Below are 27423 nucleotides of genomic sequence, written 5' to 3'. Positions count from 1 at the left end.
TTCAGGTTGAGTGCATCCTTTCTCTGCATCATACGCAGGGGACATGGCTGGCATGGGCATGTGCTGGCACATGTACACAAACCAACAAGGGGGGGGGTCTGTGAAGAAATGTACATGCAAAGTGCTGGAGAGAGGGCAAGAGCTGCCATAACAGTCACACAAGGAATGTTGGGAGGAGGGTTTGACTGAGAGTCAGTTGGTGACAGTTGGAGAGTGAGTTAGTAGTTGGTGAGGTACTGAGTAGGACTGGGGAACAGAAAACTCTACCTCATACTTAAGATATATATTTAGAAAGAAGGTCAAGGTACACTGTGTTGAGTCTAGCAGCTGATTTATTTGGCAACATTGTAGTGAAGTTTATGTGCCCTGCTTTCCAGAGATCCTTCCATCTTTTGTAAATAATAAACTTATTCTTATTGGTTCTTAGACTTTAAGCTTTGTTTCTTTTTTGATGCACTACACGTATATGCCTATCCTGTGCTTGCGAGTTTATATGACCAAGAGGTTATTTATTGAGAGCAGGGTAATAGACAATCATATAGTGGTAGCGAAAAGAAAGTTATAACTTATTAAAATTCGTGAACATGGTGATACAATTGATATAAAAATCATTAAACAAATTACCTCCCTGATCTTGAGAGGGGCATCAAGGTAGGTTCCTGACAGGGCCGTTGATAAAAACCTGTCCCACAGTCACCAGTGAGCTCTCTGTGCCCCTGAATACATCAAATATGGGGAGGTGATTTTTTTCACCATGTTAGATCAATGTGGCTAATACTTTCTTTGCATGCCCTGCAGTGAGAGTACGTACCATGCAGGGGCAAATTCTTATTATGAGTGCTCTGCTTCAATATAAGAAGTATCAGCTGTTGCTGCATAAGAGACAATAATGGCATTGTCTTTGAAACTGTTGTAAAATCATCTCATGGTAACTTTATCATGTCAAGTGTCATGAGTGTTGGGCCTCAGTGGACCCAAAGCCAAACAAAAACCTGCTTTCATTTTTGAAAAGAAGAAGTATGCATGCACATTACAATCTGTTTGAATTACTTTGTTTTGAATTGGGTCAGTTGGTTATCCAAAGTGATAAATTAGATTATCCAAAGTGAAAAGGTTTAGGGCTCTTTATCTGTAAGTTGCACATACTATTTACTTAACACGTTCATTTTGAAAGTTATGGAAAATGAGTCAAAATGAGTCACTTTTTTCCTCTTCTGGTTTGAAGGCAGTTGTTGAGTCACTTGTATGAGATTGGCAGGTCAATGTAACTGTTCCTGTTACAAGGATTTTTCTGTTTCTTTGAGGGAGAAAAAATCCTGAAGATGAAATTTATCATATCAAGATTAATTTTATTAATTGCATTCCTGATCCACATAAGAGGAGGCATGCTGGATCAAGCCTAAGGCCTATTTAGTCCAACATCCTGTTTTCCTCAGTGGCCCACCAGAAGCCTCTGAGAAGCCCTAAAGCAGGAGATGAAAGAAGATCTCTTCTCCTGCTGTTGCTCCCCTGCAACTGGATTCAGAGGCATCCTACCTCTGAACCTGGAGGTAGCTCGTAGCCACAAGCCATCAAGACTTCTGGCCAGTGAATTTGTCTAAGCCCCTTTTAAAGCCATCCAAGCTGATGGCCATCACCACATCCCATTGCAGATAATTAATTCCTTAGATTAATTATGCACCACGTTGTTGTGCTAATCTTCCATTCATCTTAGTGAGGTATGCAGTGAGTGAGACCCAAGGTGCTTTTTGACGTGCACTCAGAACCCTAGAAATTAGATTCATGGAAGATGAGTCTATCAGTAGCAATTAGCAATGATTGTTCAGTGATACCTCCAAGGTTCAGAGGCAGCATGTCCCTAAATAGTAGTTCCTGAGGGGCAATAGTAGGACGACTGTCACTTTCAAGCTTTGTTTTCGAGTTTCCTGGAAGCATCTGTCTGACGACTCTGGGAAACAGGACGCTAGATTTGATGGACCTTTGGGGCTGACTGGGCAGGACTCTTATGTTCTTTGGAAGTACTCTTAGATCAAAATGTTTAACTAGTACAAATTTGCCTGCTTTGGTAACATTTCAAGGCCTTGTTATGTCATTTGTCATCTGTCCCTGTTTTCTAATGGAAATATTGAGATAAAGTGAGCCATGGTATGTTGCTGCCAGAATAACCTATTTTTCCTTCCTCGTCCCCAGCCTCCTTTATGTGTGTGCGTGTGTGTGTTTTTGGTTATTTTTAAAATGTGGGAACCAGGCATTTCTGTTCCCAGGAGTCTTTTTAAAGGGCAAATGAAGAATCTAAATCAATTCTGTGCCATGATGGGAGAAATCTGTGGGTTTTGTAGTTCTGATCTACCTAACATACACTCTGTTTCCATAGAGACTCTATAAATAGAATAAACTTTAAGTCACAATTGCCCAAAGCAGCAATTCAGCACAGTAGTTTTTGTAACACTTTCCCCAGGTAAGAATCCATGAAACAAAATTTTAATTGGGCATGCAAACCATTTTGGCAACTTTTTCTTGTTGAAAAGCAGTATGTAAATATTCTTAATAATAATGAGGGAAGCTGAGCATGTTTGTCCTTCAGCAGTGCAACCTTTGTGGCCAGTGAATTACGTATTTCTAGCTTTTATTGAGAAGAAAGACTGAGGTAGTGATTTGGATACTACTAGGACTTATGTGACTCGAGGCTAGTTCATGCAAAGTAATGGCTGCAGAATAAATGTTTTTTGCTTTTGGTTAAACTGTGGCACGCTGATGTGACACGGACCCTGAGATACGTTTGACAGTTACTCTGGTGCAAGGCAAATTGATGCTCCTGTCCCTACCCTGATACTTGAGTGCATTGAATGGTTCTCAAACTGTGGGGCAGCTGAGGGCCACAAAACCCTTGAAAGGTGAGGTGCAAAGATCTAAAAGCTAGTTAGGATCTTGAGAGAGATGGAACCTCCTCTATACCAGTAGCCAGGACACAATTGGGTAAATGCACTACCCAAGCAGAGAATTATTGTTGTTGCTGTTGCTGTTGTTGTTATTATTATTATTATTATTATTATTATTATTATTATTATTATTATTATTATTATTATTATTATTATTATTATTCGATTTCTATACTGCCCTTCCAAAAATGGCTCAGGGCAGTTTGTACATAGAAATAATAAATAAATAAGATGGCTCCCTGTCCCCAAAGGGTTCATAATCTAAAAGAAACATAAGACAGACACCAGCAACAGTCACTGGAAGTACTGTGCTGGGGTTGGATAGGGCTAGTTACTCTCCCCCTGTGAAATAAAGAGAATCACCACGTTAATAGGTGCCTCTTTGCCAAGTTAGCAAGGGCTTGTTCTTGTTGAACCTTCTTGAGTATGGGGAAAATAGCTGCTTCTCCCTTTGTGTGAGGGAGTCCCTTAGGAGGTTTCAGAGATACCCTGTTCCAGGGGTGGGGAACCTTGGCACTCCAGCTGTTGTTGAACTACAACTCCCATCATCCCCAGCCACAATTATTGTGGCTGGGGATGATGGGAGTTGTAGTTCAACAACAGCTGGAGTGCCAAGGTTCCCCACCCCTGCAATTCTATTCTATTCGTGCCCCCAACCTGCAGCAGCAGGCTACATATGCACTGTATTATATTCAGGCACAGTGAATTAACTGTGCACTGCCTCCTTTAGTACTGCACAACCCAGGGGCATAGCTAGGGGAGCGGGAGCCCATGTTCACCCCTCTCCCCGGCAGTCCCTCGGAGTGAGGGAGATAATGAAGGAGGGGCCTAAGGAGCTGGGGGCCCCAGGTTCTTTGAACCCATCCACACAATTATAGCTGCACCCCTGGCACAACCCAAACTCTCTCTCCTTCTCCCTCTCCCTCTCCCTCTCCCTGGAAAAATTCTGGGCAGACGTGTGTTAAGAGCCCTTCCAAGGAGCTGTGTACAACTCTGTTAGTAGACCAGTTAAGTGACCGATGCCTGTGTGGAGTCTGCATTCAGTAGTCAAGATTCAACAGGAAGTACTTGCTAAGTCGTGTGCAAGGATCTCTGCGCACTCATCTGTAGGATAGAATATTGGTACTGAGTTGGGGGCCCAGAAAGTAAGGAGTTTAGCAGGGGGCATTGAGAAATGCTGCTTCAATAGAAACCAACATACCCTGGATTCTTGGGTGATAACATTCTGTAGTCGACATTCTCTGTTGATTAAAGTCTTAAGGCGCAATAATATGGTGCTCTAGATAATCTGTATTTAGGTCACTATCTGATGTGACTAATCATTGGCCTTAAATACTCTTGCTCCCCATTCTGTGTGATGAGTGCTTTGTGTATTTTAGATGATCCTACAAGAGGCATTGTTCCTCCTAATTTTCATCCTCCGGCTATCCTGAGTTTTCTCTTAGGAATAGCTGAAAGCTGCTGTAGTGTGATGGCTAAGAGACCATGAAGTTCCTAGTTTGAATCTCACCTCTGTCATGAACTCACTAGGTGGCCTTCGGCAAGCCACTGTTTCTCAGGGCCAGCTGCAATATGGCAATAATAATACTTACCTTACAGGGTTGTTGTAAGGGTTACAACAACATGTTGCAGTATGTTAATGTGAAACACTTCGAACACAATTGCTGCACAAATGCGGTGTTTCTGTAGAGTTGCAGTGGTGCCATCAGTGACATGTGTGCTGCAGCTCAAATTGGATCAAGTGCCTGGCAAGTGGAACAGAGCCAAGCAGCTCTGGTCTGTTTGCCAGGACAAACCTTTGCTATAGAAGAGGAGCCCAACTGAGTGGAGGCATCCTAGGCTGCTGTGATATGCCTTTTGAATGCCATAGTGTGGAACTGGGTCTAGGTCTACCCATACCTGTATGTATGTATAGTGCTGGTCTTAAGGGAGGAGAGCTGATCTTGTGGTAGCAAGCATGAATTGCTAAGTGGGGTCCACCCTGGTTTGCATGTGAATGGGAGACTACAGGTGAGCACTGTAAGATGTAAGATCCTTAGGGGATGGGGCCACTCTGGGAAAAACATCTGCATGCTTGCAGGCAGAAGGTTCTAGGTTCCCTCCCTGGCACCTCCAGATAGGCCTGAGAGAGACTCCTGCCTGTAATCTTGGAGAAGCCACTGGCAGTCTGTACAGACAATACTGAGCTAGATGGACCAATTGTCTGACTTGGTAGAAGGCAGCTTCCTATGTTCCTATGCTGAATACAGAGGTTGTTGTAAGGCAATAATGCTGGGGCCCCTGATAGTAGGGAGCCCTGGATCTGGGTTCTTAGAACTGGGTTTACTCCCTTAGCCACTAGCCATGCTTGCAGCCTATATGGCTCCTGGTGTGATGTAGCTTCAGTAGCCTCCTTACTTGCATCACCCACCTTTTATGTCATTTGTCTCAGTTTCACTTTTGTGCCCATAGAACTCCTCTGAGCAGCAGAACACACCTTATGCATTGGCTCTGAAACCTATGCTTTGTTTGACAGCTACCGCCTGTTTCCTGCCCTGCTTCCTGCCTCCAGGATCATCCAGCTGTACTGGCTTTCCTTTCCTGCTCCTGTGCTCATCTTAGGCTTGTTTGCTTAGACTGAATTCCTGATATGTTGGACCATGCTTGCCTTTTTGATGTTAGCCTACTTGTGCAAAGGCTTATATCTGATCCTGCAAGCACATGGTGTCTAGTCGGGTCAGGGGAGCTGTTCTTGCAGCAGTGCTAGAACTCTTAGGTTTGGTGCTTTAAACTGCTTCTGATACAGAGTCATTAATTTAACTTAAACAGAATGCTGATGCAGACTACTTGTCAGTGGGCTGCTTAGGTCAGATTTTCCTAAATGCTCTGCAAACAACAACTCCTGTTGTGCCACTGTTTGTTAGATCCCCCCCCCCCGTGAGCTCAGTATTGTTGGGCTTGTTAGATATCAATTACTTCATATAATCAGGCTCAATAACTTTTATTAATAATGCAACCACATTACAGGTTAATCCTCCAACAATGAAAAAACAAGACAAGACATACCACCAAGTTCCACCTTCATGGAGGACAAGTATATAATCAGCTACTAGCCTTGATGGCTATATTTATTTATATTTTGTGTCACCCTTTGACCTAAGAACCCAGGGCGATTAACAACCAGATAAAAACAATCTTAACATTTCAGTAAAAATAATCTGAAAATGAAACGAGCACAGCTGAATCCTAAAAAGAGAGCCAGGGACCACTCATTGGCCCCAAACCAGGATAAAAACGGCAGTCTTCAGTTTCCTCCTAAAGGTGTGGAGAGGGAACAATCTGAATCTCAACTGTGAGTGATTTCCACAGTCAGGAGACTCATTGAGAAGGCCCTGTCCTGAGTTCTTGACAAATGAGCCTTACAAGTATTGGCACATGGAGCAGAGCCCTCCCAGCCGATCTACTCAGGTGCCTAGATTCAGCTTGAAGCAGGTGGTCCTTATTAGGTATCCGGGGCCCAAGCCATTTAGGGCCATTTACAGTGCCTTCAAGATCGGCGTGATATGTGTACTGTATGCAGTCCCAGATATCAGTCTGACAGCCACATTCTGCACCATTTGTAGTTTCCAAATATTTTTCAAAGGCAGCCCCATCGTAGAGCACATTGCAATAATCCAAATGTGATGTTCTAAGGCATAGGTGACAGAGGGTAGATCAGCCCTCTTGAGGAAGGGTCACAGCTTGGCATACCAGCTGAAGCTGAGCAAAGGCACTCCTGGCCACTGCCGCCACCACCACCTGATTTTCTAGGAGCAGCACCAGATCCAGGAGAACCCTCAAGTTGTGAACCTGCTTCTTCATAGGGAGTACAACCCCATATAGAACAGACTGAAACTCTTTACACCACTCATGCCTTCTGGTTACCATCATCTCCATCTTGTCAGGATTATATGTTACCTCCAGGTTCAAAGGCAGTATGCCTCTGAATACCGATTGTGGGGGAGAGGGAGCATGTCTTCATCTCCTGCTTATGGGCTTCCTAGAGGGATCTGATTGGCCACCATGGGAAATAGGATGCTGGATTACATGGGTCTTGGCCTGATCCAGCAGGACTCTTCTTTTCAGGGGCGTAGCTAGGAGAGAGGGGGCCTTTGTTCACTCCTCTCTCTGGTGGCCCCTTGGAGTGAAGGAGATAATGAAGAAAATAGGGAAGGGTGGAGTTGGGGACCCCTCAAGAGCTGGGGGCCCAGGTTCTTTGAACCCATTTTCTCAATTATAGTGACACCCCTGCTTCTTATGTACCTTGACCCCATTTGGAAGAAATGGATGTGTAGAATTTCCTTGAATCATTCTGCAAAGAATGTGACCCAAATACCTATCTTCTATATATATAAACCACTTAGATGGTATGCTTAGGTGATATGTGGCACATCTTGCAGGAGTTTGAAGTCCCCTTTTGCGATACTTCAGTCGCAGCAGGGAGGAGGAGGAAGAGGAGGAGGAGGAGGAATGGCCATTGGGTGTTTAATGGCAGTTGGAGCTGGAAGGAGGAAGTGGTGGAATGGCTGTGTGTGTGTTAATGTTGAGGGAGGTGGTCCTGTGCTTAGTGGTCTAGGCCGATGTGGAGCTCCTCCTCCGGGGAGGAGCAGCAAGAGTGGGGCTCAGGCTCAGGTGAGGAGGTCTCTGGGTGTGTGAATCGGGCATGGGGGGGGCGATGGATGGCCGGAGCCAGGGGAGCCCAGAGCGTGTGAGGAGTGCTTAGGAAAGGGAAAGAGGCAGGGTGAACTAGCTCACAGATGCTCTGCACTGGTCCAGCTAGTCTTATATGTTTTACAAAGGCAATTAGAATGACCTGTTCATGAGAAAATTCCTTGAACTACTTTTCCATTTGCTAAATCCTTTTTTCGTGTCGGTATCAAAAATCTGAAATATACATTGTAGTGTTCTTTGATTGCATGGCCTATTATCCTTAGTGAATCAGTCAGAATAAATGTGATCCAAGTGTAATGCTTAACCAAACCATGTTCCATAACCACCATAATCTGATGGACAGATTATAAGGCAGCCTCTTGGTTCACAACATATTGTAGAATGGAAGCAAAGCATTCTGGGAGTTGTGGGCTGGAAGGGTCTACCACCAAAGCAGGATCCATCACACATCTGTCTTCACATAATTTACAAGGGCAGTTCACACATTCGACATTAGGGTTAATTCGGGAGGTGGGTGTGCTACTGAATTTTGATAGATAAGTACAGGATCACTGTTAGGCAAGCTCCAGCTGAATGAATAGGATGATTTTATTTATTTATTTAGTGAAACCTCTTATATACCACCTCCTCTAAAGACTCTAGGCGGTGAACAACAGAAATACCAACAACAACCACCACCATTTTTTAAAAAAAATTCTCAAAGGGCAAAGGCCTGGTGAAACAGGTGTGTCTTAAGAAGGGATTTCCCCCACTTACCTTGTTCCAAAGTTGGGAAGAGAATCTGGGAAGGGTGTGCTCATCCTGCCGAGCTGGGACTAGACTGACAATCAAGCTCCCCATCTCCAACCTTGTTATTATCTAACATATGATTGAAACTTAGGAGCTCACCCAGCTTCTGAATTAGGGTAGGAGGCTTCTTCTACCCTAGCATCGATGAACTGCCCTACAGTGTGCCAGAGGCACAGGCCTAGAACAAACAAAGTGAATAATTCTGATGGTTCTATGCTCCAAATATGACAAATCAGTTCAGGTACCTTCACACGACCATTCAAGAGAATTGATGTGATAAAGTCATAACAGGATGAGCTTACTCTCCTGGCGTCAGCCAAATTTCATAAGTTTTCTGAGAAGTGGTGAAGTACGATTTCACTATGCCAGAACTTTCAAACACTCCCTAAACACCTTGTGCTGGCTTTACCTTGTCGATCACCTCCACAAAATGGTCGTGCAGCTTTACCATTGCATCCTGAAGGAAAAGGCATGTGGCAAGTCTTCCTAAAAGGAAATCTTTTGGGGGGTTACAAGCATAGTTTGTCTTTTAAAATCAAATTCCTAGATGAAAATATCAAACTGAATTTCCTAGGTGATAAATGCCTAGGATTGTTGTAGCTTGTGAATATAAGATCACCCCGCCCAGCATTTTGACTAATTCAGCCAATCCTTCATGCCTTTGAGGATTTGGGTTGTGGGGAAACCCCAGTGAGTCACAACCAAGGCTTTAAACCCTTAAAGTCCCTAAGGCTCTGAACAAAGGAAAATCTCTTGCTTCCCCACTAAACCATTTTAAACAATGTATTCTGTGAAGTAAGCCAAGGCCTGCTGATGTACTTATGCATGGGATTTGGTTGCATTTCCCTTAGCTTGTATAAGCTGCATCCCGGTTAGGTTAGCCTGGAGCATCTGTAACCTTAGTTTGCCTTGTGGTTTGGCAGAAGCTGCAGTGCACACTGCTTTTCTCTGGACTGACTTCTCTTTCAGGCTAGTGAAATTCTGGCTTTAGTGAAAGAGCTTCTGTTTGATGAGACTGAGAAATGGAGGGATTCAGCAGGGGCAGGGGGTGAGGGAGCTATTCGTTATAGCTAGCAGGTTCACCTGAGAGAGAATGTTTCCTATTATTAAAGCATGTTTTAAAGGCCAGAAAAAAGGTACTTGGCTTTTGGGGAATGTTGTTGCAAACTGGACAGTTGTGGGTCATGGTACTGGTATTAAAAATGGAGGCTCCTTTTGCTTCAGCATCCTTGCTACTCCATAAGAACTGTGTCTCTGTAGGACAGATTACATTGTCCCTGTTATTCCTGTGTGTTAAATGGTACAAATCTAAACTCCACCTTCCAGATATGAGCAGTTTACCATAACTCTTAGTCCCCACCCCACCCCAGCAAAAGTGCCTGAGAATAATTACCACAGGCTAGCACATATAGGAAGGTTTGGGATGGAGAGGAGCATATATCATAGCCGTTTAGTGCTGATGAATGGTGATAGTTCTGCAGAGAAGACAATCCAGGCATAATTTATCAGCACTAAGAAATGCCATGATCCCTAGGTTGATGGTTTCTGAATGCAAACCAGAGTGTAATGTTACTTCAAAAGAGAGACATTAGTTGGCAGCAACAAATGATTTAGCTGCAGAATTGTGACATTATTTCCTCCTTTTCCCTTCTGTGTTATATCAGATAAACCCTGAGCAGCCCTTGCTATAACAACTGTTTCCAATACTTTTGTCTTTCTTCCCCACACAGAAGATTCAACAGATGTCTGAGGGATCTATGTTTGGCCATGGCCTCAAGCATCTTTTCCACAGCCGCAGACGGTCCCGAGAACGGGAGCACCAGAACTCACAGGAGTCGTCGCAGCAGCAACATGGCATGTCAGACCATGATTCCCCTGATGAAAAAGAGCGCTCTCCTGAGATGCACCGTGTCTCCTATGCCATGTCTCTCCATGACCTCCCAGCTCGCCCCACTGCCTTCAACAGGGTGTTACAGCAGATCCGTTCCCGTCCTTCCATCAAGAGGGGGACCAGTTTGCACAGTGGCAGCCGCCGAGCCAAGAGTGGCTCCCTGGAACCTCAAAAAAGCAGCCCACACCTTGTCCGCAAGGCTCCCCAGGACAGCAGTCTCACAGCAATATTGCACCAACACCAAGGTCGGCCAAGATCTTCATCCACCACGGACACTGCTATTCTTATGGCTGAAAGTGGGACTGTGTATCTTCTAGCAGAAGAGTCAGAATGCCTCGTTGACAAGGTAAGATTGAACAATGGCTCACTTAAAAGTCTGGAAGTATAAGAGAAGAGAAACCAATCAATATCACAAAATCCTATACTACTGCGGCCTTCATCTTTGATAGGGAGATAGTGCCCTGGAATCCAGTAGGTTTCAGCATCCTTGTTCGTTTGTTTTTTGGTAAAGTGCAAAGCAACTAGATTGTATGGTGGTATATATAGTGTCTGTGAGGAGCACCTTCTTCCTAAAGACAGAAACCGCTTCCATCAGATGCACATGAACAAGCTAGGTAGAATTCCTAGTAGGAGGCCAACCCTCAGTTAGCCCAGGTTGGCTAATAATACTAGAAATAAGTCTTTGCAAGTAATTGGCAGATTCAGACAACACCATTTCTTTTAACTAAGGTTTATTTAACAAATTTGGATGGGCACCATAGACAGTAATCAAATCTTGGTTTCTTTTACTGTACCGTGGTTTGTTTGGGTCCTACCTCTTCTCCTTACCTCTCATTATCTAGGTTTGCTTCTCTCTATAAGAGAGCCCTTGTGAGGGCAGAGCTAGTGAAACAAACCAAGATTAAATCACCATTGCAGGTTCAGACATCACATGAGACCATGATTAGGACAAAGGCCATAACATACTACATACCTACTCAATCTTCCTTTTCCTCAGTTAATATTGAGCCTTTCCTGGAGTCAAATGGAAAATTAATTGTTGAGAATGGTGGATTCTGGACATCGACCTAGTTTATTTAATACATTTGTATACCGCCCACTACCGAAGTCTCTAGCCAGTTTACAAGAACAAAACAAAACAAAAAATTGAACACATTTCAGTTCTCACTGAAGTGTCAAACTTATCTCTAGGTTGTACCACTGCAGGTGTGGGGCTCACGTGGTTGAAAGAGTCCACATAGAAAACTGTCATGGAAAACTTTAGGCTAGAATCCTTCTCCCACATATGTCTAGTTTTCTGTGTGGAGTGTTTTTACATGGAGGAGCATTCAGATATATGAGCTTCCATTTACAACTGATGTGGTCCAGCCCAGGAATTAGTTTCGCATCTCAGTGGGACCTTGAGTTCTACTGTACCCTATAAGAACATACTTGACGTGGAATGTTACTCAGAAGACTTTGTGTATCTCAGGCCACCCTCTCTCACAGCACATTGTAACTGCACTGCCAGCCCTGAAGAATGGGCATTTGCTTAATCCATGGATGTGAATTTGCTTGCTATAAAGGCAGCATCACATGCTCAGCATTGTTTCCTACTTGCTATTTTTCATGATGTCTATTTTTAACATTCGGCCTCCCTGTCCGTTTGCAATAGGTTTGCTTGAATGATCTCACTAGTTGGCATTTGTTGAAGTCCACCATGGTGCGATCTGATGAGATGCTTGAGAGATGCTTGACCACAGAACTCTATCCAATATCCCTGTGTATTTTTGGGATTCACTGAGGCTGATGACACAAGCAGCCAAGCCCATGTCGGGGCAGCCCAGCCTGGGTTTGGCTGCCTGTGTGAAGTGCAGGGATCGATCCTGACCCCGGCGCTGTCTCCGTTCCAAGCCTGGGAATTTACCCCAGGTTTTAACCTGGGTTTAAGGGTGTGAGTGTGCCTTTAACCCCAGGTATGGGGTTGTGTGTGTGCACAGGCTACAGACAGCCTGCAGACACACAGAAGGAGGATCCTTCATTGAGGGAGGATCCTTCAATGCACCGCACTCCTGGCACAGTGCATTGAGGGTTACCAGAGGACTTCCTCCTCTAACTCCCTGCTCTGCTGTTTGCTTGTGTGCCGTGCAAGCGGCAGAGCCTGTAAACACCCCTCTGCCCCAACAGCATTTTTGGTTGTGTGAATGAGCTTACTGAATGTAAATAGGCCATATCTTTGTAACTATGGTTTCAAGAGAATTCCAGAACTTCCATGGGAATTCCAGTCAAGGTCCACTTATGAGTATTAGCAGTGGCTTCAGCACTTGATTTAGATATGCACGTAGAGTAGAGATGAGTCCAGATAGGCTCGGGCAGCCGTGGGTGGGGCGGGGAGTGGTTCCCTTTAAAAGCAGGTACCCCACCACTTTTCCAGGTGCGGTGCTCACTCTACAAAAGGCCATGCGCTGCTGTAGCGCTGCTCCCTTCAGCTCTTTTGTAGAACGAGTGCTGCGTGTGGAAAAGCGGTGGAGTGGAGCATGTAAAGACTTGCTTTTTAAGGGAACCACTCCCTGCCCTGCCGAACTGGTTTGGCTGTGGGCAACCGAGCCAGTTCAGCACTTCCCTAAGGAGGCACCAAACCAGTTCGTGCACATCCCTAGTGTAGAGGCAGAGGTGAAGAGTGGAGGAGAGAGTGTGGCTCTAGCCTAGATATGGGCTTGAACTACTTGTGGTTCTGCTGACAGTAGTGGCAAGGAGTGAGGATTGGAAGCAAGTGGGGAAGCAAAAACTGCTTCACCCCTTCATTTTCCACTTGAGGCAGCTCACTTTATGTTGGTGCATAGTAGGGCCAGCCCTGTAACTATGTGTTCCCAATTGGCTGGGGGTCACAACATCACTATTCCTAGGAAGAAGACTCTGCAATTATGTATTGTAAGAAGATGCCAAAGCAGCAACAGCTGATGAGGGGAACAATGGCCAAAAGCAGGGTAAAAACACAGTGAACATTCACACAATTTAGGTTTTCTTTTTCAGTACAGTTTTCCATCCCTTGCAAAATATGACTTCCATATGAAAGGTAAAAAGTTTTTTCCCTCCAATCGAACACACTTTATTTCTATCTCTGACCAGCAAAAAAAGAGTAGACAGCAAAACATTTGATAGAGAACAATTTTTAAAACTGCTTTATTAAAAGCCATAGATAGAAATGGATGAACATAGCCCTATTTGTTTTAAATAGTGGTTTGTTACACTACCATTAACACTGATCACTCATTAAAATCAGTTATTAAAAAAAAATACAATTACAGAATTCATTGGTGTAATTGTTTATAGTGGTGTGCATGGAACCACACCTCCGCAGTCCTGCACTGCGGACGGGGGCTCTTTAAGGGTGGGGGAGGGTGTACTTACCCCTCCCGCCGCTTTTCCCCCTCCGGCACTCCCATTTTTTAAAGCATTTGTAGCAGCAGGGTATCTCCTTGCCACCCCTTCCCCCATTCCTCGGGAAAAGGCTTTAAAAGCCTGACTGTGCGTGCGCGTGTCATGTCCGTGTGTCACATGCATGCATATGTCAGACGTGTGTGTGTGCGCACGTGGCATACACACGTACACGATGCGCAGATGTGAAGCATGCACACGATGTGTGCATGCACAGTCAGGCTTTTGAAGCCTTTTGCCGAGGAACGGGGGAAGGGACAGTAGGGAGGTACCCTGCTGCCCCAAATGCTTTAAAAAATGGGAGCGCTGGAGGGGGAAAGGCGGCGGGAGGGGTAAGTACACCCTCCCCTGCCCTTAAATGTCCACCCCACTCCCCAGCGTCGAACCGCCGAACCGGCCCCTTGTCCAGACCAGTCCGGAGGCCCTTAGAATGGGCTCCGGACCGGTCCATGCACACCCCTAATTGTTTATTGATTTCAGCCCTTCAGTATATAACCTTGATATGTAACAGTACACCAGAAAACCCCAAATCCTTATCTGTTCAACATATTCTCACAACAACCATGGAAAGCAAGAGTTCTTCCAGAGAGAGTTGTTTCAACGAGAGAACTGCAGAGCCAGTGAGCTTTGTGGATACAAGGGGAATTTCAGCCTGCATTTCCTATGTTGAGTTCAGCATTCTGCCTACTGCTGCACATAACATTTGATTACATCATACAATATTTTATCAGTGTACATGCCAGTGGGAAGAAGTCATCTTTGCAATATTCCTGATGTGGGAAAGGAAATTCACTGTTCCCATAAAGTAGGTTTAGGAATAGAAATCTGAAGAATTTCTACCCACTTTCAACTGAAGAATATTTATTTTTATACCTTATCTCTCTGCATCCAAGAATTGCAATACTGAATAAAGCTGCTCATGATCAGGCAAAGTCTAGTTGATGCTCACATCTCATAGCTGAGCTCCTGCCACGGAGTTCATGGGAACTTCCAAAGTGAAAAGCCAGGTAGAGCCAACCCATGAAGCCCAACTACCCAGAGCACATTTGTAAGGACTCTCTATCAGCCAGAACAGCACTGAAGGAGATGGAACAGCAATTCTCCCAACCTGTGAACTGAATTTTAATGCTGGGTAAGCAACCCATCTTTATTGAGCAAACGTGTTGTTTTTGGTGCCTAAAGGATGCCTGGGCACGTCTCTGGGTGAAATGAAGGTGGTGTCTGTGCCTATGAATATTCTAAATGAGGGGATTTGGTGGGGTTTGTGAGAAGCTTTGCCAGTCCTGAGTAAGGACTTTCACAGCTGCCAAGACCTTCCCACCAGAAGAACAATAAATTGCCAAGTTCCTTCAGGGTCAGCAAGATCATGCTACTTCTGAATTGAAGTCTTGGTATTTTCTCACTGCTCTGTAAATGCATTGCATATTGCTCTGTGAGAGCGATATCCCATCAAGTAACTGTAGCAGCAAGGGAAGTGGAGGTCAAGGATACAGCTGCTTCTCATAGGAGAGAAGCTTGATAATCTTACTTGTTAGATTATCCAAGCATTTCCCCTGCCATGGGTGGAGTGTAATCATTTCCCTGCAACACGAGGAAGAATGCATTCCTGTATAGAGACCATACTTTGAAGAAGTGCTAGGACTAGTGATGGATGAGTTCTTCATCCCACTCTCTCTTTAGCTAAAATTAATTATTCTCCTCCCCCCTCAAAACAAAACAAAGACATTGGAAAATGAACTTTCATTATTTCCAAGCTCATTCTGATATTTGGATCTTGTCACAGTCCTGCTGACATAATCAGGAGCACAGTGCCTACCACCAACCTACCCAGTGAGCCTTCCAACTTCTTTAAGCCCCCAGGATTCTGTTCACCACTTCTCCCTTCTCCTTTCCTAGAGTGTACCTGCTGGTGTAAACAGAGCAGTTTTGTTACAAGGAAGGCTTGTACCTGCATCTCCATTATTCCTGAGAATGCTACCATAGCAGTGTCCCAAACACCAGGACCCTTGGGAAATGTAGTTTCCCAGGACTCCTGGGTCTGTAGTAAGGACTTGGGAACCCTGAAACTAAAGTTGCCATGGGTTCTTCTGCCAGGGATGTTGCTTTAGCAACATTCCTGGACATAATGGAGGCCCCAGAGCTAGCCTTATTCATCGCTGCTGCTGCTACCACCGTCAAGTAAGTTTGAATGTGAAAGAGAAGGGGTGGTTGAGCCTATGATCTGTGGTGGCGGGTTTGGTGGCGGCGGGGGCTGGTTCCAGTGTTGGTACTGATCAAATGAAGGGTTCAAGCCAGACTTGGGTTTAGGTTTGGCTCATATTGTGCTTCAGAATTCCAGTTTAGAGGAGTTTAGAAATATGCTGCCACCACTATCTAGGGCCAGGATTTTGATGATTCTGGATTAGGCAACTAGGTGTATGAGGAAGTTACCTTGGCTTGCTATGCAGGATTGATCAAATCACATCTTGGCTCCTGTATTGTTTTCCCAGCTTTTTGTCTATCAGTAGTTTAGGAAAAAGGTTGTATGGCTGAATTTAAAATGTTCTGGCTGTATTTGTGCATTAAGTTTCCTGCCGTTGCTTACAAGTTGCATCTCATGCCATCTTCTTCAAACTATGTTCACATGTTTGACATTTGACTGTACACATTGGTGTATGCTGGGGTAACTGCCTGTTCTTTGAAGGAATGGGTAGTGTATGCTTCTCTGTCCATTCTTCCAGGTCAGCCTTCATTATTGCTTTGAATGCATCAAAATAGTTGTGCTGCTATTCCAGTGTACCTGTGCAGAGTCACAGTTACGTGTACACTGATATGTTTGTGCGTGTGGACTATGAAAGAAGAGGAAAATGTTCCATGGGTGTCAAGCAATTTGTCTTTTCGTAAACAGGCAGATAAACAAGAGTTGTGGGAGAGAACTTGGGATTACACCACCATTTCATTGTGACATGTTTGTAGGGATAGTTTGCTCAGAGCTGCTGGGCTGTATCTTTCAGCGTGTCTGAAGCATTGGATCACTAATTCATGCCGATTGGTACAATTCTGAGGTGTGTTTTGGGTTTGTTTTGTTGTTGTTGTTAGAAAGCTCTCTAGCTTCCAGGCAGTCAGCAGTCTCCTTCTCTATCTGGCAACTCTGCTCTGCCTTCTGAATTGCACAGAAGTCTGACTGTGACTGCAGTGATATTTATGGACATCTCACTAATTGTAGCTCTGCTGTCCTGATGCCTTTCTAAATAAAAAGAGCCCCTGGATAAGCCCTTGAAGCCCAGAAACCTCACTTCCCTGAGTCTTTGAGGTGTGTATGTCTGCTTTTCGTTTACTGGAGCACACATCTAGCATATTTCAGGCAGGCAGTCTTCTCCATCCATCCCACAAGCAAGTCTGTCTCTCTGACCCATGACTATTCTATTGCATACAGATGGGACACTAAGCTATGACCGCTGCATTGTTGTTTGTGGGAATAGTTCACAAAGGAGAAAATGTGGTTGGGGCATATTTTGATAAATCATGTGGAAAAGCAGTCAGGCCAAGCAAGTTTTTTTCACTGATTTCCCTACTCAGTCTAGTCCAGTGAGTGGTTCCCAACCAGGGCTCCTCCAGACGTTGCTGAACTACAACTCCCAGCATCTCCAGCCACAATAAATTGTAGCCAAGGATGATGGGAGTTGTAGTTCAGCAACATTTTATATTGTGAACTGCCCAGGGTTTATATTTTATTTTTATTTATCAGATTTGTACACTGCCCCAAATTTTCATCTCTGGGCAGTTAACAATAACATAAAAACAAGTTAAAAGCATACACAAAAACTTAAAACAATTTAGATCATTTAAAATCAAACACAGATTAAAACCTAAATAAAAAATTTAAAAAGCTGAAAAAGCTTGGGTGAAGTGGTGGGTTTTCAAATGCTTTTTTAAAATTGTCAGAACCACCCTGGGACTTTTTTTTATGGGGTGGCATATAAATGTACTTAAGAATAATAATAATTATTATTATTACAACAACATCTGGAGGAACCCTGGTTGGGAACCACTAGTCTAATCAATCAATTCTACTTTCCTGCTTGAGCCCACGGAACCAGATTATTGGCCCCTGAGATGCTGTATCTCTGCCTTTACTGCTAAGATTCTGCTCCTTCTGTATTCATGAAGATCCAATTCCCAGCTTTCAGCTCCCCTAAATGGAAGGTAACATTCTCCAAATAATATAGCATTGGAATCCTGTTTCCTTTTCTCTCTCTTCTGCCCGCCAAAGAACATATCCCCTCTCAGTGTCAGAAATAGAACCAACTGAGAAGTCTTGATTCCCAATTCTCTCTTGCTTTGTATCTCACAAAACCAACAGCTGTGTCTCCCTGTTGAAGAAGGGAGTGAGACTCAGGATTGGAGAGCTGCAGGCTCCTGCCAATATGAATCTGAGCTTGGAAAGACATCAAGGGGGTGCCAGCTTGCTTATTTGCCTGGGAGGGATAGAGATAAGTGAGAGCTACAATTTTAGCTGATTGTTTAAAGATGGAAACCCAGTTGCCTGGCAAAGAGAGACACAACAGGATTATTATTATTGTTATTGTTATTGTTATTACTATTGATGCAGTAGCCAGGCAATCTAGTCAGGATGAGAGCCTTATTGTGTGGTGCAAAGTTCCAGCAGTCACTTATTTGTCATGGTCACATGTGCTTCCTGCTTGTTTTTAGGAATATAAGTGATAAACTCCAGATTGGGGGCTGAAGAGGACAGAATCTTTTCAACTTTTGGGGGGATTCCTTAATATCTCCTTCAATCTGTTGTAGTATAATTCTGCCCCGCCCCCCTTGCCCTGGCTCAAGGATCTTAAAGGAATAAGCACTTATCCCATAAATCCAAACTTATAGCTTGAAAGGTGGGGGGAGGGGCTTTGAAGAAAAGAGAAGGAATTTTCTGAGTTTATTGGGATGAAATTGGTCAGATCAGATAATCAGCTTCTGGCCTAGTAAATTTCATCAGTTCGTTGATGTATATAGAACTAAGGAAAGAAGCTGGCTTTACGTTTTGGAATAGGAATTCACAGACTCTTGCTGTGAGAGGTTTCCATTGTATTTTTACAATTATCAGACTGACACTGCTGGATTGGAGCTGGTACCAAAGTAACTATGAGCTGTGTAGGTTGCTCTTATTGTTTTTCAGAAGTACTTGTTTGCACGCAGCCAGAGTTTAACAGGGATATTTAAACTCTTAAGAAAAAAAGGCTTCCATGCTACTTCCTTTCTGAGGCTGAGTCACAGAAAGGAGGTAGCATGGAAGCCTTTTTTTAGGGGCTTCCCCACTGTGTAATCCAATTTAGTACTTGCTAGTTGATGTGTGGAGTTGGAGCCCAAAATCGGAGGATCTATAAAGAAAAAAGAAGCCTAGTTGATCCTAATATCCAGTTAGCTCCAAAGAGCAAGGGTTTCTATTTTGCTTTTACCCCTTAAAACCACCACCCCTTTCAAAATGTTACATATAGGGCTGGTTTCCATGCTACTCTCATCACACCAATGAAGTCTGGTAATGGCCTCAGCATGATGGCTTCTCTATACCACTACTGGAGCCTGTAGAGGAGTGCATCTTTTTTTTTTTTTTTTAGGTCTAGTGAGAGTTTCTGTGTCAGTGCCACATGTTACTTGTGCTGGCTGTCACATCATGTAAAAGAGTTATGTGATATAAAAGAACATAACATGTGGCACTGCCAGAGGCGTATCTAGGGAAAATAGCACCTAGGGCAAGCACTGAAATTGTGCCCCCTGTCCAAACATCTGACACCCATCTTTTAGATATCTTTACTATAATATCAGCTGAAAAATATAAGTCAAGCTCGTTAATCTTTTAAAATTTCAAAAACTATTTAGCAGTGGACATAGCCAGACCAAAAAATGCTGGGAAACTACAAATTTCAGTATGCTCGGGCTCATGAAATACCCAAATACTATGTGGAGGTGTACCTGGAAAACTAAAGAGAAGTGCCTGTCTAATTCTTTACTATGCATTGTAGCATCACTATTACATAAGTTTTAAAAATAAATGGAGAATTTGGCTTTTCCCAGATACTCTGAAAATTATTAAAGGATATGCAGAGCAAACTGTGTCACTGCTTGGAATATATTCTAGTCTTTCAGAAAGACAGTTAAAATGAGAGAAAGAGAGCAAGAAACTCCCAGTGGCCTTAATACTAAAGATTTCACACTGAGTCAAAGACAAACTCACTATTAATAGCCATATTATTAAGACACCACATTTAACTCACTTATCATAAAAAGCAAAGTAAGAGCAAATGAATACAATCCTAGCTCATAAGCTTCAGCTCAGTATTCACAAGCCCTGATTCTCTGTACATAGTGCCAAACTGAATATGTGTACAGTGACTTATATTAAATTATTATTTTTTTACCTGTAGCCCCTTCGGGGCACTTCCTATAGGCCGTGGGGGGGGGGCGTCTGCAAAGGTTATCCCTCCCACTGCTGGCCTCTAGGGCCTCGCAGAGACCATTTGAGCATGTGCTGTGGCCATTTGTTAAAATAATTGGTGTCTTTTTTTTTAAAGGCTGCTGAAAACAAAATGGCCACTGCACATGCTCAAGTGGCCTCTGCGAGGCCTGGCATGGCCTAGGGCCTCAAAGAGGCCATTTGAGCATGTGCAGTGGCCATATTGTTTTTGGGGGGCCTTTTAAAAAAAATTAATTTTAAGAATTTGCGCCCCCCCTTCAAGTGGCGCCCAGGGCACGTGCCCTGCCTGCCCTACCATAGATATGCCCCTGGGCACTGCATATCATGACTACAGCTTGGAGGCTATTTCCAGCTTCCTCCACATGATGAAGGCCACAGTGTTTGGGCCAGCACTAATACTTTGGACCAGCACTAATACCTAGGGGCTGAATACCCTCATTCAATCATTTCAGTTGTCCTGGTAATCTCCATTCCAGAGTGAGACATCACTCTCATGTCTCTGATGCCATCGGTGATGGCACCAGAAAAAAACCTAAAGGGTGGTGGCGGCACAGAAGGGGTAGAGTGCATTTATGGGTGGGTGAGCTGTGTCCCAAATATTATATTTCTGCATCAGAAATTAGGGATGCTCCTCCACCCCCCCCCCCCCGCAAGCTGCCCTTGTAGGGCACTATCTCCGAGATCAGCAGAAAAGTACCCAAGCAACATCAGGAGTCCATCAAGATCCCTCAGCTTCTGGGAGCGGCCCATCTCAGTGTGCCTTCCACCCTGCAGAGATCATGGGCAACTGCCAGCCCGAAACTTAGTAGGTAGTGATTTGCCTGTGACAAGTGAGTCGATAGTGGCCGTTCCCCCATCCACAGAGCTGGTTTGCTTTGTCACATTCCTCTGTATTATTATGCCGCCAGGCCTTGGCCAAGCTTCAAGGTAGGCTACAGCAAGGGGTCCAGTTTGGGAACAGGCAGATGAGGAGCAAAAGGACCAGAGGCAGCAGATGTGGTTGACATGCTGAGGTCAAGTACAAGATCAATAGATGAAGATCAAAAAAGCCAGAGTCAGAAGACATGGTTGAGGATTGGCTGGTGGTTAGATACTGAGAGAGACTGTCTGTGATGCTACTTGGAACAAGTTGCTCAAACTGAAGAACCAAGTCTGAAACAATGATTATTGTTTCCAAGCCCCTGGAAACAATATTGTTTCACCTGGGCTAAAGGGTTGCAGTGCCTGCTCTGGCTGATCACTCCCTTATCCTGGGAACTGCCCCAGTGGCTCAGGGAATAAGGTGCCTGAGCCCTGCTACCAGAGTCCCCAGTGGCATGGAAAAGGGTACAGATATAGTGACATGGGAAAGGTTAATGTAAACCAGGCTGTGCACATGGTAAGCTGGCAGCAGTCTGCATGAATGTGGCTGTACTTTTTCAGCAGTGTGATCACTGGGATAGCTCTGCGCCAGCTCCCTTCATAGTCAGACCAGTTCACACTAACCTTTACCTGATCATGGAGCAGAATTTTACACTGTGATCAGGAGTGGTGGCTGGTGAGGTGGTGCACTGGGAAATAAGAGGTCATCACTACTGAGTATCAACTGAGAGGGGAGGGGGTCCAACACCTTCACTGGTGGGTGCCATGAGGTGGTAGCGGAGGCATGGAGTGACTAGGTTGGCATTGTGCAGGCATGTAGCATCTGTGTCCAGTGTGGGCTGGTGATGTCATGACTCATGCCAGTGCTGAACTCTCTAAGATCTTGGGCAGATCTTGGGCAGAGAGCTTGGCCATTCCTGCAACTGAAGAACTGAAGATGCAGGGGTTTGAATCTGGGACGTTTATGCCTGTATTGCAAAGCATAAGGGCCACTGAGTTACAGCATCTCTGACGCTCCTTAGAAGCAGATGATGGATTTTTGTAGCATCGGTATCAGATGCTGAATAATTCCATTTGCCAACTTCTCTCAATTTAACCTTCTGGAAGCACTGGACTTCTGCTGGGGGATTTTAAAGTGTCATTAGCAGCACATTGATTTTTATTTTTACCTCACTCCTGTCCAAGAGTTCAGGGCAAGTAACAAAAGAGAACCAATAAAGCAAAATGGAATAAATATTTGCTGTCACCTTAACACAAGCCATGAAATGTCAAGAGCCTTAGAAACTGAAATGAGCCATAAGGGAAGAGGGGGCTCTTCCCATCTGTGTCAATTGTTTTTGTTCAGGCTGTTTGATTTTAGAGTTTTGTGTGGGCTTTTGTATGCGCATATATTCGTTTTATTATCTGGTTGTGTATTTTAATGTACTGAACGATTATTTTATTCTAAAGGTCTGTTGTTAACTGCCTTGAATTATTTAAACTCAAAGCCATATATGAATGTGTTAATAAATGAAATACTGTGTTGCTGAGAACCCACGCTTATTTGGAGGTAGGCTACAATGTTTTACATCAGTTATGGCTTCCAAATAGACGCCAAGGCCAGACCCGTGAGAGTGAATTACAGTAGTCTATCTAAGGGCTACCTCACATATTGCATGTTTTAGGTATGCATCTAAGATGCTTTTTCACCCCAAAATGTGTGAATGGAACAAACGCATATTTGCAGACACATGTATCATACAGAGACACCTGCCAAGGATCCATGATTGGCTACAGCTCCCTCATGATTTATACGCTCAGTGGCAAATCTGGGTTTGCCTTTGTTTGTTCAGTTTTTATACCGCTTTTCATTAAGTATCTCAAGGCAGTTTACAAAAGTTAAAATACAATAAAATTCCATAAAAGTTACATTTAAAACCTTATAATCAATTAAACATTAAAACCATAAAACACCAAGAAACAATTAAAAAGAAACAAGTGCAAGAAAGCTGAGAAACCTGGCAGCCTCTAGGAGGTAAAAGCCTGAGTAAATAAAAAGGACTTGAGTTGTTTTTTAAAAGTAGCCACAGCTGTTACAGAGCAAATATTCACTGGGAGAGCATTCCAGAGTGTGGGGGCAACAACAGAGAAGGCTCTGTCCCGTATGCATGACAATCTAGCCTCTCTTAATGTCGGCACACAGAGCAAAGGATCCCCTGATGATCTTGCTGTGCAGGCAGAAACCCTTGGAAGCAGGTGGTCCTTCAGGTATCCAGGGCCCAAACCATTAAAGGCTTTAAAGGTAATAACCAGCACCTTGAACTGGATCCAAAAACAAATTGACAACCAGTGCAGCTCTTTCAAAATAGATGCAATATGCTCTGAGCAAGCAGTCCCAGAGAGAATTCTGGCAGCTGCATTCTGCAGTAACTGAAGTTTCTGAATATTCTTCAAGGGCAGCCCCATGTAGAGTACATTATAGTAATCCAGCTGTGAAATGACTAAGGCATAGGTAACTGTGGCCAGATCTCCCTTCTCAAGAAAGGGACGCAGCTGGTGCACAAGCCGAAGCTGTACAAAGGCACTCGGGGCCACTGCCTCCACCTGAGCTTCCAAAAGCAGAGCCAGGTCCAGCAACAAGCTGCATACTTGCTCTTTCAAGGGGAGTACAACCCCATCCAGAGCTGGTTTAATCACCCTATCCCAGTTGGCTTTCATACTGACCAACAGCACCTCTAACGTGTCTAGATTCAGCCTCATTTTGCTAGCCCACATCCAGCCCATCACCGCCTCCAGTCCCTGGTTCGTTACATCCATTACTTCCCTGGAATCTGATGTCAGAGAAAGGTAGAGCTGAGTGTCATCTACGTATTGATGACACTTCAGCCTAAACCTCTTAATGACCTCTCCCAGTGGTTTCATGTAGATGTTAAACAGCATGGGAGAAAATAGTGAGCCTTGCAGGACCCCAGAGGCCAAGGAGTCAAGTAGAAGTCCCCCAGCACCACCTTCTGGAACCTCCCCTCAGAACCACTCAAATTTACTACTCCTGATCCTTATACCTGAGAGGCGGTCCAGAAAGATACTATGGTCGATGGTATCAAATGCCGCTGAGAGATCCAGCAAAACCAACAGGGATGCACTCCCCTGTCTAGTTCCTGGCATAGGTCATCCACCAGGGTGACAAAAAAACAAAAGCCATTTGTTAGTGTGCACATGGTTTTAAGTTGTTGCAAATGCCATGAATGGCAGTCCAAAATCTAACTCCAAGCATATCCCTTCTGCATAAATGTCCATTGTGCTATAACAACACAGTTGTGGCAACTGCACTTTATAAGTGCTTCCAAACTCTTATAGAAACACAAAATTTGGGGGCTCTGAAGCAAGCAACAGCTATTCGGGTAAATCAAGTTAAGCAGCTCTCATATGCACCAAGGAATCTCTGGTGCTGGCCTCTGCACTCTTTGTGGTTCAAGGTCAGGCTATTGCTGGCCAAACATTAAAAGCTCAAGGTACCCAGGTTAACTGGTAATCAAAGAGCCTGAGTTTCTTCATTTGTCCCAGATTTTACTTAGTAACTGAGAAAGAAATGCAGAAATAACTACAATTTCCACTTAAAACATTTGAGATTGAAGTGGAGGTGGGTGTGGGGGTGGGGATATCCCATAGAGGTGGTTTGTACAAAAACCTAGGTGCTAAAAAAAACCCAGAAACTTTGAGAGAGAGAGAAGTTTAGCCCCAATTTTTTTTTAAAGAAAAACTTTAAAATACATTGTCTCAAGTTTAGTCTCTCTTCACCCCATCCCTATATTAATCTCGGCAATAGCTTGCTAGGCCTTGAGAATAGCAGCGAAACGGTCTCTTGGCTTCAGTTGCTAGTGCTTTCATGCCCTCCGTGGCCGGGGTGCTTTGGATGATAGATTCCAAAAGAGCTTTTCTTGCTTGAAAGAAAGCTAAAGGTCTCGGGTGACAGGCTCCTGTTCCATGCTGATACCATTCAGCTGCACAACAACCTCCTGGCAACCTGATTTAGACAGTCAGAGGAAACGGATCCAGGGGAGAGACACAGATGGCTCATGAGATGTCTCAATTGTTCCTTGAGTGATTGAAATGAATTTCTTTCTGTATTACACGAAAGAATGAAATGTGATCTGGATCCTTTTGTTGCCTGATGAGGCAATGGAAACAATAGTGTTGGCATCCGCGCCCTCCCCCCCCACTCTCATTTCAGTTGCCCTTTATCTTATGTCAGACACACAATCGCATAATATGCACAGCCATAAGAATGTAAAAAGGCTTAGCAGGGTTTTTTGGGTCCAATACTGTATTGTGCGTGTGGCAATGGCAATTTCTGAAATTGTTAGGAAAAGGTGTAACGGGCATAGTGCAAGATATTGTCAGAAAGAAGCTAAAAAGTACACCAAACACATTCTGGCCTCTGTAAGTCATTTTTCGTTTTGAGATATCCCATAAGATTGGAGATATATGTCCTAACCATCTCACGCTGCATTCGTATACATAGTTACTTCAGTAGATCAGTGGGAGATCATTGAGATCAATGGAACTTACAAGTAAGTATGTTTAAGATCAAGGTACACTGTTGGTATGCCTATGAACTGGAACAGTCCTTTTAAAAACTTGGGACTGTGTATTGTCTCATACAGCACATCAGTGCTCAATGGTACTTCCAACCTCAAGATATAATAATAATGGCCAACTGCTATAGCTGTTTCCTGAACTGAGCAGGGAAGATCTCCAAGGTCTCTTCCAACTCTAACATTTTACGGTTCTGTAAGGGACCCTGGAGATCTTCTAGTCCAACCCCCTGCTCAGTGCAGGAAACTGCTGTAGCAATTGGCCATTATTATTATTATTATATCTTGTAGCAGTAAGTACCAATGAGCACTTATGTGCTGCATGAACCACTTTTTCTTTAGGTTGTGTACACTTACAGCAAGCTAACTTCACAGGGCCCTTCTCATTCTTTGTGCATTGTTTGATTCACTTCCCCCTAAAGCATTTCTAATAACCTTGGTTAGACTTCTCTTTTCTAACCTGAGCCCTTGTTTATAAAGAAGGGATTTCATACCCCCACGTAGCATGTGTTGTTTCCATTTTGTACCGTACTCAGATTTGTTACAGGCTTTCAAGAGGTGGCAAGACCCGAGTATAGATGCTGGAACAATCCAGCCAAACTTAAGTGGGTTTTGTCCCATTGATTTCAGCAGGTGAGTAAATGTCAGGACTTGCCCGAACTTTTGACTCCCAAGTGAAAACCTCCTCAAAAGAAAAGGATCAAGACTCCCCTGCAGAGCAAAGACTGGAAGCAAGGGGAGTCAATACCATCTGAGGAAAAACACAACCCTATTTAGAATCAGCAAAAGAGGGGGACCCAACACCCCCAGACTGAAGCCCTACCCAGACCCTCTCTGGTAACCCCCAGAACCTCAGGAATAGAGGCAGTGATGGGGTCATGCCAAAGTCCAGAACCAGAGATGCATTTGCTTGGCAGCTAGCCAATCAAGGTGGCTCCCTGCACCTCAAAGAGCCACACCATATGATGGCACTGAAGGGGCAAGATATAAGTATTTTAAATAAATAAGTAAATCTGTGTGGACCATATGGGTTAAAATCATTTTAGATCACATCACATGTGGATCCAACCCCTCCCCGCAAACAGTCGATTTTAGAATACACAGAGATCGTGCACACAACCTCTTTTCTCAGGGATGGGGAGGAACAGCGGGGGAAGGCAGGATCGCTCTCGCCTTCCCCCACACAATTTGGTCTGAAGTGCTGCTCGCTGTGCCACACTCGCAGATGAACGCCGCTGCAGTGATCAGCGTGGCAGCTGGGAGGCTGGGGGAAGGACACCCAGCCTCCAGAAATCCCACAGTGCACTGTGTGATGAGCCCGCTGCATTGGGGGATTCCTCCCTGAGTCAGGCTACATGCAGCCCAAGTGGGTGCAAGCCTGCCTGCGCGCGTGCGTGCGCACACACACACACACACACACACACACACACACTCTGACACACACACACACACCCCTGTATAACCCAGATTACAGCCTGGGGTAAATCCTCGGGAGTATGGGCCTGGCAGGATCAGGATCAATCCCAGCGCTTCACATGAGCAGCTAAAACCCAGGCAGGGCTGCCCAAGCGTAGGTTTAGCTGCTTGTGTGGACTGCCTCAGTGAGGCAGATTTAGGAAGCCATATTATCTTACCTACATTTATGCATACAAATTCATGTTCAGTAACCCATATTTATACAGTACATAAGAACAGCCCTGCTGAGTCAGGCCCAAGGCTGATCTAGTCCAGCATCCTGTTTCACACAGTGGCCTACCAGATGCCATAGGGAGCCTACATGCAGGAGTTGAGGGCATGCCCTCTCTC

At 44.4% G+C, this 27423-nt stretch overlaps 1 protein-coding gene across 6 annotated transcripts in view; it reads left to right on the top strand.

The window, feature by feature from the left end:
• The window catches only part of TMCC2 (transmembrane and coiled-coil domain family 2), a 145752-nt gene that overhangs the window by 30053 nt on the left and 88276 nt on the right, over positions 1-27423 (top strand). For 3 of the 6 annotated variants that reach the window (XM_053246986.1, XM_053246985.1, XM_053246990.1), the window contains exon 3: positions 10148-10654. In XM_053246986.1, coding sequence (XP_053102961.1) covers positions 10148-10654 — 507 coding nt within the window. Of the gene's footprint in view, positions 1-50; positions 395-10147; positions 10655-27423 lie in introns of those variants that run through there. The other 3 variants (XM_053246989.1, XM_053246988.1, XM_053246987.1) reach the window with 3 other exon arrangements.

The sequence above is a fragment of the Hemicordylus capensis genome, chromosome 4 (assembly GCF_027244095.1).
Source record: "Hemicordylus capensis ecotype Gifberg chromosome 4, rHemCap1.1.pri, whole genome shotgun sequence".
NCBI classification, from domain to species: Eukaryota; Metazoa; Chordata; class Lepidosauria; order Squamata; family Cordylidae; genus Hemicordylus; species Hemicordylus capensis.
The sequence above is the reverse complement of the archived record's forward strand: the minus strand, read 5'-3'. Positions and strand labels throughout refer to the sequence as shown.